Source organism: Megalobrama amblycephala, linkage group LG12 (genome assembly GCF_018812025.1).
Source record: "Megalobrama amblycephala isolate DHTTF-2021 linkage group LG12, ASM1881202v1, whole genome shotgun sequence".
NCBI classification, from domain to species: domain Eukaryota; kingdom Metazoa; phylum Chordata; class Actinopteri; order Cypriniformes; family Xenocyprididae; genus Megalobrama; species Megalobrama amblycephala.
Window position 1 is genome coordinate 12,903,981 of NC_063055.1, and position 21,082 is coordinate 12,925,062.

The following is a 21,082-nucleotide window of genomic DNA, read 5'->3' on the forward strand; positions in this document are numbered from 1 at the left end:
CTTACTGTCATTTCTTTATCCTGTAAAAAGGCTATAAGAAACGTCTTACATTTATATTCAATTAGTTCTCCCTTTACAGATACTACTATCATAAAATACTTGAATGACATGTTGTCTTTTAAATCTAAATTTAACTTTAAACAACAGATATTTCAGCAAAATGAATATTTTTGCACTGAATATTAATAGTCTCCCTCTATACCGCGTTCCGTCTGTCTGACGCGGGTGCACGCGCCAGCGCTCATTCAGTAAAGTTTGAAGTTTAACGCAGACTGTAAGGACGAGCCTTCATGCAAAATGGAAATGCTCGCGTGAATTTGTAACATTTACAGATAAGGATATAGACGTAGAATGAACGTTTTGCGCTGAGGATGCACATGCATCTGTCAAGCGCCTGACAGGGCAAGCCATTACGCTAATGCATTAGCTTGAATCTTAAAATAAAGAGTTCTCATGTTTTGGGCAGTTTTGATCACAGCTGCTCATTCCGTTTCCTCCGCTATTTTTTAGATGTTTTTTGTCCATAGAAATGCGTTATTCAGTGCTGTAATTTGATGCGACTGGTCTTCCGACACTTTGTCAGTTGTATGTGTTTTAAGGCTTGCCAGTTTGGACATTCAAGAGATTTAAGACCATTGAATGTGTATTACATTGAGCTACTTGTGCTGATGCATTGTGGCACATGAACACTTATACAGACAGTAGCTGCACATCACGTGAAGATCGCGCGCACAGAGAGAAGCGCAGATACTCGTTGTCAACTCTCACTATCACTTCAGTTGCAGTGCGCAAACGCTGTAAACGCTATAACAACTTCAGACTGACAAGAATATTTTTCTGTGAAGTGACAAAAAGCCTAATTAAATCCTGTGCAGTTCACTGTTGTAGCATGAAAACTTCCAAGGGGGTGAATGCTTTTTGTAGGCATTATGTGTACACTAGCACTGTGTGCTATTGGACATTTGCAAAGTGAACAACATCATGACTTTGAGGATGTGTGTGCATGTAAAAAGCTGATTATATGACCAAACAATGTGTTTAATATAGTATATTTGTTAACACTAGTATATCTCGACATTGACTTATTTGGTGGTTTTAGGTGTTGTTTTTATCTGCACCATGCACGTTTTTTGGCCAAATAAAGATGTGAGTTTATGAGAAGACCACATCCACCACTTTTTCAACCTCCTTTTGCTGACTTTAAAGGTATAATTTCATTATGTAATGTTGTGTGTTTTAGGCCGCTGATGTGTTGCATATGTGATGAGCCTGTGACATGTTTTTTTCTCTGAGATTTATGATCAGTAAAACCAGGTTTAAGTATTGACTTCATCACACAATGTTCTTGATAATTTTTCACCGTGCTCAAGACTTGTCATTTTAGTCTCAAATTCTGTTTTTGAGTGTTAGATTTCCAAGTGTTATTAACTAAATGTTGCCGGGCTCAAAGTTAAAGAGCTTTGGGTCATTTATGTAAAGCCTCGTCTTTAGCTTTTGGCTTTGTGCCCAGGCCTTGCTTGCTTTCTCTGCACTTTTGCACACAGGGATATTTTGAGGCCCAGTCAAAGTACAGGAAGTCGGTATTAGCGCTCAATGCACTTCCTGTCTTGAGCTGTAGTACTATGTTACTTAGTGTCAGTGTTGCTTTGAAATCATATGACCTGCCACCTAGTGTCTCAAAGGGAAGTGTGGGCTAAGGCTTACTTCTATTTGCTGAAATGTACTTGACGTCCTGGTAAACTGGCTTCATATGTATAAATATAAATGTATAAAAGAGTTTAAAGGTTTTAAGATCTAAAACCTTTAGGTTTTAGTCTTTTATATAAACTGGGTATGTTTTTACATTTGAAATTAGTTTGTTGGATTGAATTTGCTTGGTTATGTTACAACAAGATGTTCATATGTTATGTGCTTCATTGTGACGTCCAGATCTGTGACGTGTGTCCAGATGCTTCCTGTATTTTGAGAGGAAATGAGTGAAAGTCAATGATCAGTTAGGAATTTCCATCTTGAATGAACTTGGCACATCGTCAAAGGGTTACAGGTTTTTTTCTTCTTCACCCTTGTTGCTCTGCCACTTTGTCTCTCACCTCTTTCCCCCAACAACTCCACTGTCTGTAGTGTTTGTATCAGAGGGAGCGGTGTGGTTACAATCTACAGCAGCTTTTTTCCTTTGCTTTGTGTCGTCAGAAGATTTTTGCCACACTCTTTGTAACATCCTGACAACATAAAGCATTTCTTTTTTTCTTTTTTCTTTTTTTTTTATTAGGAACTAGTTTGCAATACAGTCACATTTTTGTATGATCATTTCATTATCAGCCATAATTCTTTTTTTTTTTTAGATTTTTTAAATTTGAGTCTGGGTCAAGTCTGGGTCAGTGTTCAAAGCTCATAATCTCAAACAATTTAAAGGTAATTTTATGCAAAGTTTAAAAATGACTAAACAGGCCTGTTTTTTCTACTACACTAAAATGGAGTTCTGAACAAAAGTCTAGGAGGAACTACTTCAATCTCAAGACAAGGACATCACTTATATTACATCTCCTCAACTCAAGCTTTAGTTATGTTTATCCCTACCAATCTCTTTTTTCCTTTACCACATTCAATGATTATATGGACATATCAACCTATATGAATACACTACTGTTCAGAAGTTTGGGTTCAGTAAGATTTTTTGTAGAATGTTTAAGTATTTATTTGACACAAAAGTTTGTAACACAGTAAAAGTCTTTACTGTCACTTTTGATCAATTTATTTCTTTAAAAAAAAAATCTTACTATCCCCAAAGTTTTTAATGGTAGTGTATATTTAAATTAAATATATGTGCATAATTTAACATTAAATATTAATCTGAGTGTTGATGTTTGTTTACAGCTCTGCAGTGTGTGGACCCCGTGAAGCCCTGCGTGAACAATGCTACCTGTGTCACCTTCCACAATGGAACAGGCTACTGCAGGTAAGACAGGACAACTCTCAGATTTAAACCCCACTGTCTGAGGCTCAACGAGAACTGGAAAAAACCAGTGGCGAGACTGTTTTGCACAAAGCTGTGTTGCCTAACTTCATTTCTTCACAGCAGTAATGAAATTAGATCACCCTAAGTATTTAATATTGCCAAATCTGCTCTGCTGACAGAGTTGAAGTCCTCCCACAGTACATTGAAAAGTGTGGGTCTTTAATGATTGCTTTTTATGTGTGCGTGTGTGCTTTTGTGGTGCATTTAAAACCGTCTCTCAGTGTAGGAAAAACTATGCAAAGTGGATTTAAAAAAGACGAGTAACAGTTGGAGTGGAAAAACGGTAAAATGCATCCAATTGTTGTGGTTGCAGAGTTTAAATACACACATACACACACACACACAAGTTTCCTTCACTGTTAAATGCCGGTTCCTTTACTGCTGTTGTTCGTTGAATGCTGCTTGTGGCAGCTTGTAATTGTGCTTTTTATGCCATATGATTGAGGGTTACATTTATTGCTTTGCCCAAAATAAACACTTGCTAACAAACCTATCATGTTACATTTCTATGGGCTGTGAAACACAGAGGGACTGTTTTCCCATCATTGAATGAATCCTCTTCCTGCAATATACAGCCACAGAAACAAATTCTGCATTTCTTACTTACCTTGACAATATTTTGCACTTTGGGTTGGGGTTACAGTAAGTACTGCCGCATCTCCAGACTTAACAACCTTAAAATAACAAAGAAATTGAAACCACATCTGATGGTAAAGCTCAGCCTTGCGGTAAATCAGGACAGGAATGCACAGAAAGCTTACCTCAGCACCACACCAAAACAGAATCTTCAAAAATTATTTGAGACATTTTGGCTAGGAATTCCTTACCTTCTACGAATTAAGTGATATTTCCCAGTGTCGGTAATTTGCAACCAAAAGTTGCAACCCTCAGATTTTGACAAGAAATATTGCCAGGAAAGTGGATGAGTCAGGCCTTCAGCACAGGTTCAGATTGAGCAAGACAGATGTGATAAAACCACAGATTTATCACACTTATTGTTCATACAAATAATCCTCCACATCTACCTCAGACAGACTTTAGTGTTTTTAAAGACACTGTTAACACTATATATCAACAGTATGTTACTTAACGTTGCATTTACCCCAGGAAAGTTATCACAGTTTGTTTAGCTATAAAAAACACTAGAGAGGAGCTTATTTACTGTTAATTGTATATGTATGTTTGAATAAATTTGTCATGAAGACAAGTGCTTATGAAAACCACATTATATGCAAATGAGTTGTAGGCTATACAAACATTTCGGTTTTTATTTGTAATTATTATATCTAGAGTTGTCAAAAGTACTGAAATTTTAAAAATGTGATGCTTTGAGTGCTGTTGAGTGGATTCGTAAACACCTGATTGGCCATTGTGTTGACGCGCTCATCGGATATGTCTGTGATTGGCTACATTTATCAACGCACGGGAGCATTTGAAAGCACATGGAAGTGTTTGAATTTGAAAGCGTTTTGAAAGCGAGCATTTGAGAACAGGTGTCTATCAGTAGACTGGTCCGCAATAGATGCCTGCTTTCAAACGCTCCCTTGTGTATCCATGTAAGCGCTCGGTGAAGAGTGTCATTGATGGCTATTTACAACATTTTACAGCATTGATCATTAAAGCCAATCACAGACATATCCGATGAGCACGTCAACACAATGACCAATCAGAGGTGTTTACGAATCCGCTCAACAGCGCTCAAAGCGTCACATTTTTAAAATTTCAGTACCGACTAAGTACAGAAGTCTGTACTTTTGACAGCTCCAATCACATATATTACAAATAAATAGCAGCTGAATATAATAGTTTCGGCTTTGTTGATAATTTTAACCTCTTATAATATAGTAATGTACGGCCTACCAAATGAGAGTGTTCCCTGTATAGTTTAAAGCATTATTTGGGAGAGATTTTGTTTTACCTTCAGAATCAAAATATTGGTATCGGCAGATATCATTCTGAACAGTCGGCTATCCATATCTGCTGACAAATTTAGTATCGACAGATTTCTTGTAGGGTTGGGTGATGTCCAGCAAATTGGCATCAGATGATGTCTACAGTGAATCAAGGAATCCTGGGAATCACGATGCGGGCTCAACATCGTGATGGCATCGTCTATAGGCCCAACCCTAATATCTAGTTATTTTATTATTTAGCTTTGTATTGATTTGTTATTATAATTGTGATATCATAGCCCAGATAATTTTGTCTTTAGAGAGTTTGAGAAACATTTGAGTTCATATTGAAATCTTTGACTTTTTGATTATAGACTTTGGTATCTTGGCTAGTCTGAGAACAGTTTTGATCTCTAGGGATGAACTATCTGTACTGTATCATTTATTGGCTGATATCAAAGATTTTCTTATTCATCATTATCTGGAGATTTTTACTATTATAGTTTTTATTAATATTCGTTTAATTTTAAGATTTAGTCATTTTATTATATACTTTTGTGATTTAGCTTTAATTTATCAACCTATTTTATTTCATTTAGTTGCCAAGGCAACATTTCTAATTTAGTTTTTTTTATTAAGTTTTCTAATATTTAATTTAATTTTATTTCTACTTTTCTTCAGTTAACAAAATTATTTTAATAGTTATAGTTTTTAACAATAGCAACACTGACTGAAATTAAATCTATCTAATGCTTAATCTTAAAAAGAAAAAAACAAAAGGAACCTTAGTGTTACCAAAATCTCAGAATGAATATCCATTTTACATACTGTATATTATAATGTTGTGATGTCTAAGTTCACTTATAGCTTTTGAAATTATTGATTTTTTTTTTTTATTTATTGGCCATAACATGAAAATAATGATCATCTTATCGGTATTGGCTATATCGATGCATCTCTGTTGATCTCCTAAACTCTACCCAACTATTTGTTGAGAATCAGGAGATGTCAGTATCTCTGTTAACTCTCCATTTAATACTATCTCTGTAAAACAGTTTACACTTGTGATTGTTTCCTATCTATGGGTAAGGAGGAAAGGTGTTTGTTAAAGAGATATGATGAAACAAGAAGACTGTAGTGTCATTCACGTAATTGTGATTTGTTACGGTCGAAAATTCCCCCAAAGTTTTTTGTTAGGTTCTGCCACTTTCTGGTGTGAAAACCAAAATCTGACCTTCCCAGGCTGACATGAATCAGGCCCACCGGTCTCTGCCGGATCTGACAGCTCTAGACTCTCTACAGCTCGAGTTCTTGAATGCTTTGAAAGTTCATCTCGGCTTGACTTTGCTCGAGAATGCAGGCTTTCAGCAACCTGAAATGGCTGCCTGGGTGTGCGTGCGATCTCAAAATGGAACAGGCTGACACAAGGTACTCAGGAGTTACTAATACATTCTGTGTAGGTGAGGTGACACCCGAGAACCAAAGTCAACAAGGTGTTTTTTTTTTTTTTTTTTTTTTTTTTTTTCCCTCTGCCACTGAGAGCTCTGTACAGGAAGAGCAGTGTGACAGAGGTTGGCAGAGCAGGGTGTGTGTGAGTGGTCAGACCGGTGCGTCTGCAAGCCTCCAGCCAGGGTGTAAGAAGCAAGCTGTGTGTCACCTGTGTGTCTTTGTCATTTTTTTGTGTGTTTTATGTGCGCATGTGCACGTCTGTCTGGTTTCATATGTGTCTGTGTGTGTGTCATTGCACTTGAAAGTGAGTGGTGTAGGAGAGAGACACGTGAGGAAGCCTGCAGGATTTCCACTGCAGCACCACAGTTTAGCACATTACCTGTAGAACAAAGAAGATTCAGGTATGAATCAGGATGGTAAATAGTTAGCCAAAACCTGACCTCATGATGAAATAGTAGTGCAAATAAGTAAGTTTATCCAGTTTTCTTTAGCCACGGTGCTTTAAAGGAGATGAATTCAGAAATGCAACTCCTTAGAGAAGGTTTTAGAGTACCTCTGCTGACAGTTTGAAACTTACTGTTATTGTTAGGACACAAAAGCAACACTGTCTTCAACAGTTTTTGTTAATTCAAGTAAGTGTTCAAAAATCTTTAACTGTTGGACTGCAGTGCAAACAAAGACTGTTGCCTGAATTGTTTTTAAGCAGACTACCAAAAATTGTGTTGGTCTTTAACCGTTGGCAAGATGCGCGTTTTTTTAAAAATTGCATCACATCTCATTGTTTTTATTATTATATTTTAATCTGATAAATAAATGTAAATTATGTATTTTTAGGGCTGCTTTTTAGGTCTAAATCATACACTCTACAAACATTTGTAATTAAACTGGAAATGCTTCTCTTCAGACTTTTCTGTATTTTTTTAGGAAGAGGTCCTTCACAGAGGAATTATCATATTTGGGGGGCAAGTTTCGAAAAGAGTTCTCCTAACTAATCGATTTTTTGAAAATATGTACACTATCATTTAAATGTCTGTGGTCAGATTTTTAAAAAAAATGAAATTAATATTTTTATTCAGCAAGGACACATTAAATTAATCAAAGTGACAATAAACAAGTTAAAGGTCCCATTCTTCGTGATCCCATGTTTCAAACTTTAGTTAGTGTGTAATGTTGTTGTTAGAGTATAAATAAAATCTGTAAAATTTTAAAGCTCAAAGTTCAATGCCAAGCGAGATAATTTATTTAACAGAAGTCGCCTACATCGAACGGCCAGTTTGGACTACATCCCTCTACTTCCTTCTTTAATGACGTCACTAAAACAGTTTTTTGACTAACCTCCGCCCACAGGAATACACAAGAGTTGCGTTTGTAGAGTGTGTTTGTCGCCATGTCGTCGAAACGCTGTTATTTTCATCCCGCAGTCCAATCACCGGGTCTGATTCCGGCTCAAATTGATAGGGTAAAATTAAGTGAAGTTCACAACGTAATTTCGGGAGGAGTGAACCCATCTAATCTTTAAATTAGTGAAACTCAAACATAATCTCAAGAGGAGGGAACCCTAATCTTTCAATTACATCCAGAGCATATAAGCAGCTACTCACCCTGCTCTGGCATCAGTTGTTTCGATATCCCTCCACCTCCCCAACTCCACCACATAAATTAAGCATCTCATCTATCGTACTCCTCTTTCATGCAATAGTAGTCCCTGGGGGGTATATCCAAGCTCGAGTTGAAGCTGCTTCCTCGAGCCCCTCCACAGCGGACAGCAAGCCAAATACGCTTAACCTTATTAGCTTAAAGATTTTATGAGGAAACGAACTCGTGAAAGACATGTTTACAATAACACTGAGCGCATGCATCTCCACGTTATGGTAAGAGGCGTGACTTTTCCGGGCACGGTGCGCTCAGAGCTGTCGAATCACAACACAGGAACCGCTGGCACAATCAGAACTCGTTACGTATTTCTGAAGGAGGGACTTCATAGAACAAGGAAGTCATCAGCCCGTGTTTATGACAGTGGAAACAGCGGTATACAGATAAGTAAATTATGTGAAAAATACTGTTTTTTTTTACACGCGAAACATGAACACATGTTATATTGCACACTATAAACACAATCAAAGCTTCAAAAAACCACGAAAAACGGGACCTTTAAGACCCTTTCACACTGAACGCGACACGATAAAGTGAAGCGATTTGCAGACGAATGGTGCTTTCACACCGAACACAAAATGATTGATCGTCTCTGGCTAATTTATGCCTGCTTGATAGGTGGCGCTGACAGAGATTGCATTTTTCCTTGTGTATGTATCTCGTAGGTTTTTCCATTTGGCTTTGACTTCATCTGCTGCACAACATACAACAGTAAATTTAGATAAATAAAGTTCGGTACTAGAAACACAAACTGTATATAATGCTTACGAGACCTTACAGGAATTCTTTTGATCAAATACATCATAAAATATAATCGCAGCTGGGGAACAGGTGCATTAGAGCAACAATTAGCATCAAGCTACATATCACAATTTATGAGTTTATTACTGTTTTTGCTCAAAACTTACTTTAAACCATCATCAAGTGCTTGTAATAACTTCCGATTGTGATCTAAAGTGGATTTTGATTATATAATGGGCAGACATGCATTACTTGAGGTGTTTTATAATGGACTGAACGTTACACCTGCTTAGGTGTAAATGTAAATTTCTCATCTTTTATTGTAATAAAAATTCCCAGAGCCGCATAAAAAACACATATAAATCATATATTGTCGTAATCACAATTTAATCAAATTTGGCTTCATGTTTCATTTGTAGAAATGTTTCTCTCAGTTGTTTATGCACAAAACTCAGAACAAGAGAGTATACAGGATGCCGTCATCCGTAAAGACTGGAGTTATGATCACGTGATATGATTGTCAGATCTAGACAGAATTAGCACTTTCTGACTAATAACACATGTGCACCCAGAGAAAAACAGGCAGACAGTGCTCTGCTCGTTTCAAGCTCTTCAGATCTCATAATTTAGTAGAAAATGAATAGAAATTATATTCTGTATAAAGAATACATGTGAGAATAAATCTGTTCTGAGACACTAATGATAACAAGAACTCAATATCCATTCTCTTCTCTCTTCTGGAAAACTTCTTCAGTGTTTGCACTGGTTTTCAAAACAGCGCCACCAACCTCGCCTTCGTGCAACAGCAGTGACTCCGGGCAAATGATCTAAAGCTCAAATCTAATTGGATGGCCCAAACCTATGACACTGAAAACTGGAGTAATGGCTTCTGAAAATTCAGCTTTGCCATTACTGGAATAAATTAGATTTTAACATATATTCAAATAGAAATTAGTTATTTTAAATTGTAACAATTTTTCAGAATATTAGTGTTTTTACTGTATTTTAATTAAATAAGTGCAGCCCTTGTGAGGATAAAAGACTTAATTGAAAAACATTTTAAAAATCTTTCTGACCACAAACTTTGGAACAGTAGTGTCTTTTTGCACATTCCTATCTAAAACAAAGAAGCAAGATTCTAGGCCCGGATCAAGTCAAGGATTTTGCAACTTGCAAATGGATCTGCACTGATCTGAGCCAAAATGAGTGAGTTAGCAGTAAGAGAATAGCTGTGTGTGTGTGTGTGTGTGTGTGTGTGTGTGTGTGTGTGTTTTGAGAGCAGAAGTGAGACTTGAATACCTGAGCTTACTACCTCTCTCTGCCCAGAATCTTATTTTCCCTCCTCCACATCAAACAAGATCTCTTTGTCTTGGCCTGCGTAAGGGGTGCAAACTTATTAATTTTTTACCCCTCACTTCCTTCCCCCCTCCCTTTAGCCATTCCTCCCCCTCTCGGTCGGAAGGGAGAGAGTGGAGTCAGCTTGGCGTTTGTTTGATCTGACAGGTAGAATGTGCCTGCAGGGAGAGGGGAGCAGTATGGAGATGTCTTTTAGCACTCAAGAGGGTGAAATTGGAGATGTGTCTGCCTGCTGGTGAGAGATAGAGGTAGAAAGAGAGATTACCCTGTCAATACCACTCTCTGTCAATCATCTCTCTATCTCACAGTACTCTGTTCCTTTATGACCATTTTCAAGTTTTTTTTTTTGCCTTCTTTTCTCATTGTTACTTCATCTCTCTCTCTTTTTTAATCTTTGAGCAATATCATCCCTTATTTTAACGTGCTGTATTGTTCTTTTTTTTTAATGTACCCTCCTTTCACCCCAGTCCTTCTTTCACCTCTCTCTCTTTCTGTCTCTCTATGTGCCTACAGGCTGGACTGATTTGTTTCAAAGCCACATTCAAAGTGTAATGGCCTCAGGAAGAGCGTCTGCCAACCAGAAGCTCTAGTCATAAAAGAGAGACACAGAAAGAGAGAGAGAGAGTGTAGGCGCTTCAGGAACATGTACCCAATTCTGTATATAACACTCAAGCTAAAGTCAACAACTCAGCTGTGTGTGAAGAGTGGCAAGGAGAGGCCGTGATTTACTCAAACACCCCCATGCGCACGTTTAGCTAGCTGACCTATCTAAAGTGAGGACATGGCGTAAACTTTGTATTTTTTGTATTTGTTTTTATATAAGCACAGTACAATATCAGTATTTTGCAAATTTTGATACCTTGCCTGGGTGACAATTTGCTTCTATTTATTGTTGAATATGATTTTCTTTAAATGTTTTGGATGTTTGACAAAATTTGTGCTTTATGTATGGCGGGAATTGAATTGCCATTGAAGCTCAACAAGAAGTAAATTGTATTTTTATGCTTAAATATATATATATGCAAATTAAATGCAAATTATTGACATTAACATTTTTTAAGTTTTTGATTTAAAAATAGCACAAAACAAATTAATGTCTAAGTTTTGAGTTTAGCTTAGTGATGAATATCTGAAATAATTAAAAAAAATAATTAATACAAAATAAATAAATGCATTTTGAAGTGAAATCAAAACATCTTTTTTTCTTTTAGGGTGTCTTTTAGGGTGTTTTATCAGGTTTGTGTGACTTCTGAGAAAATTTTTGTCCCCTAAGTATAGTTGAGTGAACTTATACACATGAACTTATAGTTTACAATTATATTTATTCATTTGACAGACACTTTGATCCAAAGCAACTTTGCAGCATTACTAGTGCCTTGTTTACCACTTGAGCTACAGGAGCAGTTAAACAGTTTGTATGTCGTGTACTCTCTGCCTTATCCCAAATATCCACAAGAACTCAATTATATTAAAAAAAATGTTTAATAAAAGTTTATCACACAGTAAACATGCTACCTCTTTCTTTCTCTCATCTTTTTGCTCAGGTTGCTACTAAGATAGAGCTTATTAAAGGATTAGTTTACTTCAGAATTAAAATTTCCTGATAATTTACTCACCCCCATGCCATCCAAGATGTTTATGTCTTTCTTTCTTCAGTCGAAAAGAAATTAAGGTTTTTGGGGAAAACTTCCAGGATTTTTCTTCATATAGTGGACTTCAACAGGGTTCAATGGGTTGAAGGTTCAAATTGCAGTTTCATTGCAGCTTCAAAGGGCTCTACACGATCCCAGCTGAGGAATAAGGGTTTTATCTAGCGAAGCAATTGGTCATTTTCTAAAAAAAATAAAAATGCTCATCTTGCACTAGCTCTCCGATGCGCCACGCATTATGTAATCATGTTGGAAAGAGATTATGCAAAAGTACAGAGCAAGAGTTTACAAAGCGAACGGCCTTTACAAATAAAGGTAAAACAGCGATGTTGGACGATTTTGAAGTTGGAGGAAAAATTAGATGGGGTTTTTCACCCTACCACGGTACTTCTGCCTACATCACGCATGACCTTTCTAACGTGATTACGTAATGCGTGGCGCATTGCAGAGCTAGTGCAAGATGAGGATTTGTGGTTAAAAAGTATATATATTTTTTATTTTATTTTGTTTAGAAAATGACTGTTTCACTAGATAAGACCCTTATTCCTTGTCTGGGATTGTGTAAGATACATTGAAACTGCAATTTGGACCTTCAATCCATTGAACTCTGTTGAAGTCTACTATATGGAGAAAAATCCTGGAATGTTTTCCACAAAAACCTTAATTTCTTTTTGACTGAAGAAAGAAAGACATAAACATCTTGGATGACATGTGGGTGCGTAAATTACCAGCAAATTTTAATTTTGAAGTAAACTAATTCTTTAAATATAGTTTGATTTCCTGTAGTAGTCTGAGGCCTCACTATATGTGTAAGTGTGAACGTAAGTACGTGTTAGAACCACACTCTGGTATGAAACATTTTATCATGAGAGAAAGTTTCTTTATCCTTGCCAACTATTATAAAAGAACAACTGCTGCAGGCCAGAAGGGGCCGTCCCATGTCAAGCTGAACCTGAGTGTATTGAAAACATTCTCACAAATTCTCACAAATGTTTCCTATTGCTGGAGGCCTCTCACAATAGTGGGAAATGTGGCAACCAGGCCCTAAACCCACGACACACTGTGCTGACAAGTAGAGCTGAGTGACAGAAAGATGACATGATTATTAGTACAATGGCGCACACACAAACGCACACACAAACACACACATTGGGGTGTTAACATTGCTAAGGTTTTAGGTTACCCAGCATACAGGTTTGACTGTGATTTCTTGACTTTTTTGTAGTATTTCCTAAGTAACTGTCGTACTGGGGTGGAGGGAGATTTGTAATGATTAAGAATCCGAGTTTCAGACACAAAGGTTGCGAGTTCAATCCTGAGCAGGGACCTTATCAGCATTCTGTCTTTGAGAACGGTGCTTAACCCTACGTTGCTCCAGGGGATCCGACCCTACAATTACAGCACCACGAGGCTCTTGGAATGAGAGCCCTCTGGTAAATGGCAAGCAATTAACTAACTAACTGCTCTGAGAGTTAAAGTGTGTTAGCATTCCAGTGCATGAAGTTTCCTAAAAAGTATAGTGTAGGAGTTTTTCATCCATGGATACCTGGGGTTTTCTGTTATCGAAATTCAAAACAAACATTTGCATTCTCCTCAGCTACTCACCGAATAAACTAATAAGTAAGATTAAACCATTTGCAAATATTTGGAGGTCACATGACTTTCTAAATTTGGCATGTTAAATGTTTCCATCTGTTAAACTAATGATGGTTAGTCAGCTCTTTTTGGTAAAGCCATCATTGTATACATGGGCGTGTTGTTGACCCCATAACCTCTAGGGGATGTATAAAGACCACCTTTCCTGTCATCTAGAGCAAAGACTTCTGGGTAATTGCAGATAATTATCTTTTATTTTGGGGAAACCGGTGTTAAACTTTTTTTTCTTTTTATGTCTGAAAACATTAGCTTGATACATTAGTTCTGTCCTGAATCTTGTTTTGATCAAGCTAGTTTTCCTTATTTTCTAATTTAATTTTTAAGGAATTTTTATGTTTTAAGATTTTAAAATGTTTTATTGTAATTTGACATTTTTATATTTGTATTACTTTTTTATTATATATTCTTTTAGATTGTTAGTTTTTAAGTATTATTAAAATAATTACATTTATTCATATATTACATTTAAATTGGCCCATTAATTAGTGTTCTTTGCCTATTGCAGCTGTGGATTTGTACAGCCAAGTTTTGTTAAGTCCAGATTTGTTCAGTGTGTGTTTTGGAGCTCAGACTTTACACTAGGACAATGAAGCTTTTCATCAAAGCACAGACGAAAATGGTACAGTAACTGAGTAAAGTGAAAAGAAAGAGACCATAGAAGAGAGCAGGAAAAGAAAGAGCGAGGAAGGAAGAGTATATTAAGGAGGAGTATATAAAGAGCAGAGAACCCTCTTTTCAGTGAGACATGCTGTTTTGAGATCAGATTTATAGCACATATGTACTTGAAGTCATGCTCAGTCTTACCACAGCACTTCTGCCTACTCCACCCTGCCCTCCACTTTTTTTTGTTTCTCCCTACTTCTTTAAAAAATGGGAGAAAGGAGAAACAAAACTTTGCTTTTACTTGTTTTCTTTCTTTCTTTCTTTCTTTCTTTCTTTCTTTCTTTCTTTCTTTCTTTCTTTCTTTCTTTCTTTCTTTCTTTCTTTCTTTCTTTCTTTCTTTCTTTCTTTCTTTCTTTCTTTCTTTCTTTCTTTCTTTCTTTCTTTCTTTCTTTCTTTCTTTCTTTCTTTCTTTCCCTTTCTAGTCCCTCTCTGTTGTTCAGCCCTCCTTGTCTGTGTTACTCTTTTCATTTTGCACCCCTCCCCCTGCCTCTGCTCTTTTTCCCTCTGTTTTTCCTGTGGTCGTTTGGCTTTCTAGCGAAAATTAGAGAAAGCCAAGGATGTAGAGGAGGGCCGACTGCTTCTATAAATATGGCTAGCTCTTCCTCAAGAAAGAAGGGAGCAAGGATTGGAAGGAGCATTTTAGTTACATTTTGTGTATGGGGTGAAAATTGTTAAATTTCCCCCACTCTTGGTGGAAACCCACTCGACCCTCGGCTGGTTTAGATTAGATAGTACCGTGGGGGTGGGGAACAAACTCCAAGGTGACGTTTTTTGCACGAGGAAGTGAGTGGGTTGAAATCAAATTCTTGATAAGGTGCCTCATAAAAATATGAGCTAGAAAGAGTTTTCCCCCACCCAATCACCCCAGGCCCCGTGGATGGGACATGAAGAGGTCAGTGAGCCAGAGAGAGAGGAGCGCTAATATGAACCATCTGTAGAAATCTGACACCTCGGGAGAAAGAGCGAGAAAGAGGGGGAGACAGAGGAAGGGAGAGAGAAAAATGCATGAAGGATAACAAAGAAACCTATAGATGAGTTTAGCTGCCAGAGCCATTATTTTGTAGACTTTTGGTTTTTAGATTTGCAGTCTGTGAATGTTTGTGTATATAAATCACCATGACTGTCATAAATAAAGTAACAAAAGTCATTTATTATTAGGGCTTGGTAAAAAAAATATTAATTTCTCGATTTTAATCGATTCTCATTTTTATGACTCGATATTGATTGTTAAATCCCAAGAATCAATCTTTTAGTCTATACTGTTTTCTGTTGATAAATGAACAGAACATTGTAGCGTGCCTCCCATCCAATAAATCGCAGTAAACTCTGTGCTTTGTTACTTTTGAAAACAAAGTCTCAGATGTCAATTTCTGTTTTATTACAAAATTCAGACAATAAATACTGTTTTGGTGTGACATGATAGATCGCTGTAGTGCCTTAGTTCAAGCCGAAGCGGCAGCGCAGTGCACATGTGAATGGACCACACTCTTTCGCTTTACTACTGGTTACGGCACAAAATGAACATGAATGAACATCAGAATGGATGTTTAAAAATACAGTAGAACTTACCAAATCTGTATCATGTCACATGTAATCTATTATAATTTATTATGTTTAAAACCAGGCCTGTAATACCTATGACCTTTGAGAACACAGATTGTGGTCTGATCAAGCTTTTCCCTGGTGAAATCAAAGGGGAGATAAAGCGAAAATCCCTCCATATCTTTGAATAGTATAAAGTGACACAACTGTCTGAAAGAGGCCTGTTCCCCTGAGTCCAGGCTGTTTGCTTGCGCCGGGTTTAAGTGTGTTTGTTGTTGTTTGAGTGTCAGCACCGCTGTGATCTCGTGACCAGAGGGTCGCTGTGGGTGTATTCTTACTCCGAGCACAAACTCACACACACACAGCTGGACAACAGAGCAAAATCACACTTCTGCTGTCTGACCAGATGCAGGCTGTTGAGTTTAATGCCATTCTTTCACCCTATTTTATGGTGGAGAATGCAGCCTTACAAATATACACAAGATGGGAAGGAACAAAATGCATGAAGGATAACAAACAGACTTATTTAAGTATGGTGTAAAGATTTGAAATTCTGTATTTGTGTCCAAATTTAACACCACCATGCACAAATGCTAGGAAATATTTGCCCTTTCAAGTAAATTTGAGAAAAAATCTGCCAAGTAAATATGTTACTATCCAGTTGGATGGCAACTTTATATAAAAAATGGCAACATTCATTTTAAGACCAATAGTCTGACCCACATCAAAGACCAAAAAACTTTCTACTTAAAAAAATCATTTATCAGACTTAATATTTCTAGGTTGCCACAAGTTTACCATCCTAAGAACTTCATGTGTTGACTCATGTAAAAGATTCATTGCCTAACACCACCAAAATGAAAATATGAGGAACAAAATCACAATGTTTATCATGCTTTTGCATTGTTTTTCACTAATATGTAAGCAAATTTGTCCTGTTGTCATTGAGACAAAATTATTTTTTTGATGAAAATATTGAAAAATACTGTCTCATGGCAGATGTACATTTATGACCTGTACACTTTCTCATTTCGCCCACCATTGTTTAATTTTGTACCGTGTGTGGTCGAAAGAAATTTGCAGTGATCCTGAGTTAAGACTTCAGCTGCAACAGTTTGTATGTGTGTGTTCTGTGTATGATCGTAGGAGACGTGCTTTGGGAAACGAGTTGTTTGTAATCTCAAGTAAGTGTGTATATGCAATCATACGGGCGCGACTACACACACACACGCACACACATACATAAAGGCGCTTCTTTTATCCCTCATCTGTGTTACCTGACCGTCCTCTGGGAGACCGGCACCTGCATGGCAGCAGGCCGCTGTGTGTCACAAACAGGCTTTACACGGCACTGATTTAATGTTAATAAGAACATTTTTCACATTTCTTTCTTTGCCCTATCTCTCTCACTCTCTTTCAATCAAACTCTCTTTTTTGGAAGTCTATATCTGTGAATTCACTCGACAATGACAGTTAAACATTAGCAAGATCTAAAAAGGTCAGAGAGAGAGAGAGAGAGAGAGAGAAAGAAAGAGGGATAGGGAGTGGTGGGGGTCGAAAGGATAGAGAGAAAGAAACAGAAGGGCAGACAAGGTTTTTTTCCCCTCAATCGTATTTTGCAATCATGTAATTTCCTCTTTGTGAGTGCTGGTCATGTGCTGAAATCTCTGGAGAACTGCAGTGAGGAGGCGGAGGAGAAATGTGTCTCACTGTCTCATGACGAATGATATGAAACTCATTCTGTATGGTTTAAAATCTACTATTGCCCTCATTCTGTTCTCATTGTAGCATCACATCCAATGTGGCATCTCAAGAACTTAGAAAAACAACATGAAACAGCATCTGCAAAGCATAAATAGCATCAGTTTTTTTTTTGGTCTTTAACAAACTGTATTGACTTTATTGTGCTCCTACACTCCTACATTTTTATTTCTGAAACAGTTATGCAGAGAAAAACAAATACCCATAGTAAAATTTTAGATACCACGTCTCATTTGCACAAACTCAGGTTGTATAGCGGCACCAAAATGCAAACATTGAACTCAATGCAAATCTGCAATAATTGTTTTTCTTGCTACAGGCCTTCTTCAACAGGCTCTAATGGTTTTTCATTAACATTTATGCAAGTGCCAGTGTTTTGTTGTATGTGTTTGAAATACTTCAATTATAATTCAGTTCCACATTTATTTTTTTAAAAGGTTGCAATGGATGCCATCATGATAAGGCACGATTCTTGAGCAAGATTTTTACACCATGCATACAGCAGTATAAAATACTGTGTGTCCTCTCATAGGGCTGGACAATTAATTGAAAAGTAATCGAAACTGAAATTCTGAACCTCTAACCGACGTAATTTTCCCATGTCGGTTATTTCGTTTTTTTTAATCCTGTTAATACTTCCCCCTTAAAAACATACTACCGCGTGTGTAGCTACATGACTCTGCCCCGTCCAGTCAGTGGCATAAAAGCAACACGGAGGTGAATACTGGTTCAACACTTAGCGAAGACGCGAGGCTCACCGCTCGCGCGCCATACCTAAACTTTGTCACTTGTATTTGTTTTAAGGTTTGGACATTCATGCGATTTTAGACGATTGGATGTATATTAATTCGAGCTACCGTGCTCGCGCAGCTGCAGTGTGGCACGAACACTCAAACAAATAGTAGCTGCACAAAACGTGAAGATCGCGTGCACAGAGGAACAGAAACTAGCTGTCAGCACTGTCCTGTGATTTATCACTAAAGTAGCTTAGAAACTCAAAACTTATTATAGCATATATTTTTCTACTTTTGAAGGAACTATTTACAACCCACAGCTTCACAATTAATAGAAAAACGGTAAGACTAATTCACACGCAATCGCTCTCATTACGTACTGGTACTGTGCTATCTGATTTACAACGAGCAGAAATTTGTAAGAAATGTTACAAACCATAGATAAAATAACTTCTGAAAGTGAGCTGTTATGTCAGATCACTCTTTCAATAGGAAAAAATATACCAACTTTAATAGTCAATCATATTTACATTACAAACATTTTCAGTGAACTATGAGGGCAAAAAAACAAAAAAAAAACAGAAACAAAATAATCGTTCATTAATCGTAATCGAGGTAAAATGTTCAATTAATCGAGGTTTTGATTTTAGGTCATAATCGTCCAGCCCTATCCTATCATGTTGCATGACTCATCTCAAAACGATTTAATTAGACCATAAATGAATCTCTTGCAGACCCTGAATAATAGTTTCTGTGTGTGTTTCAGGTGTGCTCCTGGTTTCTTAGGCGAGTACTGTCAGCACAAGGACCCTTGTTATGTGGGATATTGTGTAAATGGAGGAGAGTGCACCGTGAGCGTGGCTGGTGTACCTGGGAGTCCCAGCTGCGACTGTCCTCTGGGCTTCACGGGCCAGCGCTGTGAGATCCAGAAAAACTCCACCTGCTACCCCAACAACCCTTGCATCAATGGGGGGAAGTGCAGGCTTCTCCCTAACGACCAGTACAAATGCACGTGTGAGCGCGGATGGACAGGTCAGATCTCTCTTGCTTCCCATCACTGTTGGTCTCTTTTTTTTCTCTCTGAGACCCTGGTTGTGTGTCTAGACAGCATTTTTGGGCATGTAGGATCTGAACATTCAAATGTGTCTATGCCCAAAAATGGCAGCTTTTTCTTTTTTTTTCTTTTCTTTTCTTTTCTTTTCTTTTCTTTTCTTTTCTTTTCTTAAAAACAAAAATTAACTATTTTTAGAATGGTATGAAACTCGCATATTGACGATTTTGTTGTTGTTTTTGTTCTACGTTCTACATTATCTTCTCAGGTCAGCATTGTGAGCAAGAGGACACATGTCTGTCTAGCCCATGTGCCAACGGTGGTAACTGCCATGCTATGCCGAACAACGGATTCTATTGTACCTGTCCTCTTGGTTACCAAGGTCCCCATTGTCTCAATGACACAGATGAGTGTGCCATCTCCCCACCTCTGTGCCAGAACAGAGGCACATGTCTGAACACCCCAGGTTCATATCGATGCAACTGCCAACCCGGCTTTACCGGCCCCCACTGCGAGAACGTTTACGTGCCTTGCTTTCCATCCCCCTGCCTCAATGGTGGAACCTGTCGACCGATGACGGACACAACTTATGTCTGCCACTGTCTGCCAGGTTAGTTCTCTCATAAAGGAAATGTATAGCTATTTTGATCATAGCAAAAAAAAATTACGGGATTTGAACAGAAGCTAAAATTATTAAAATGGAACTGAAACATGTTACTCAGGCATACCACAGCTCACCAGATTATATTTGCGTCCACTTGGAGCTGAGCCAGACAGACCAGTGTCTGATAAGATTTTACCACAGCAGTGGTGAAATGGGCGATAGTAGGAGTTCCAGTCACTTCACTACTGAGCTAGACACCCTTGGTTAAGCTCCCTAGTTACTGTTAAAGGGTTAGTTCACCCCCAAAAAACACTTGATTCATATGGATTAGTTTTAAGATCTCTTTCAGTTGCAAAGGCGGTCTATGGAAAGAAATCAGACAGCATTCTGTCATCAAAAAGATCTTCATTTGTGTTCTGAAGTTGAACAAAAGTCTTACGGGTGTGGAACGACATGAGGGTGAGAAATTAATGATTGAATTTTCATTTTGGGGTGAACTAACCCTTTAAGTCTAGTTACTAGTTAGAGTCTTACTAATGCTTGTTGAGAAGCAATCAGCTAGATCGAGTTACTTCAGGAATTATTAAATAACATAGAAATATACTATACAATGTGTATTTTTGAGGATAAAAAAACTGGGAAAAATGTTTTAGTTATTTATTCAAGTAATTTTTTATTATTAACAAATTGTTTAATTGCAGTGTACATAACAACAGCAACAAAAATAAATATATTTGTAAATATGTGTGACATTACCATTCAAAAGTCAACAAGGATGCATAAAATTGATCAAAAGTGACATTTTTCTATTTAAAATAAATGCTGTTTTATTCTTTATTCATCAAAGAATCCTCACAAAAAGTGCCACAGTTTCCACAAAAATTTAAGTAGCAAAACTGTTTTCAATATTGATAATAATAAGAATTGTTTCTTGAGCACCAAATCAGTTATTTTAACCAATAACCAAAATAGTTATTTTAAATTGTAAAAATATTTCACAATACTACTGTTTTTACTGTATTTTTGATCAAATAAATATCAGATGCTGGTTGTATCTGTATTTGTTGGGGACTACAACACAGAGATAACTTTAAATGAACTTTAGCATTTTAAGAGAGCGGTGCTAGCAAAACACAGCAACAGGCCAAAACTCCTCTCTCACCTCAGGCAGCGAACACGAGCCGTGAGAAATGTCTGTTCGTGCTTTAAAGTTGAGTAATTATGTTTAATAATGCCAAAGCGAGACAGAGCACCTTTGTGTTACCGATACTTAGGATTGAGAGTGAGTTGTTGAGGAAATTTTCTCTCTGATTTT

At 37.3% G+C, this 21,082-nt stretch overlaps 1 protein-coding gene across 1 annotated transcript in view; it reads left to right on the top strand.

Moving 5' to 3' along the window:
* notch2 (notch receptor 2) overlaps nucleotides 1-21,082 on the top strand; it is a 52,309-nt gene that overhangs the window by 12,071 nt on the left and 19,156 nt on the right. Inside the window, exons 2-4 of the mRNA XM_048208848.1 lie at nucleotides 2,875-2,956; nucleotides 18,879-19,144; nucleotides 19,432-19,773. Of these exons, the coding sequence (XP_048064805.1) occupies nucleotides 2,875-2,956; nucleotides 18,879-19,144; nucleotides 19,432-19,773 (690 nt within the window). The remainder of the gene's footprint in view (nucleotides 1-2,874; nucleotides 2,957-18,878; nucleotides 19,145-19,431; nucleotides 19,774-21,082) is intronic.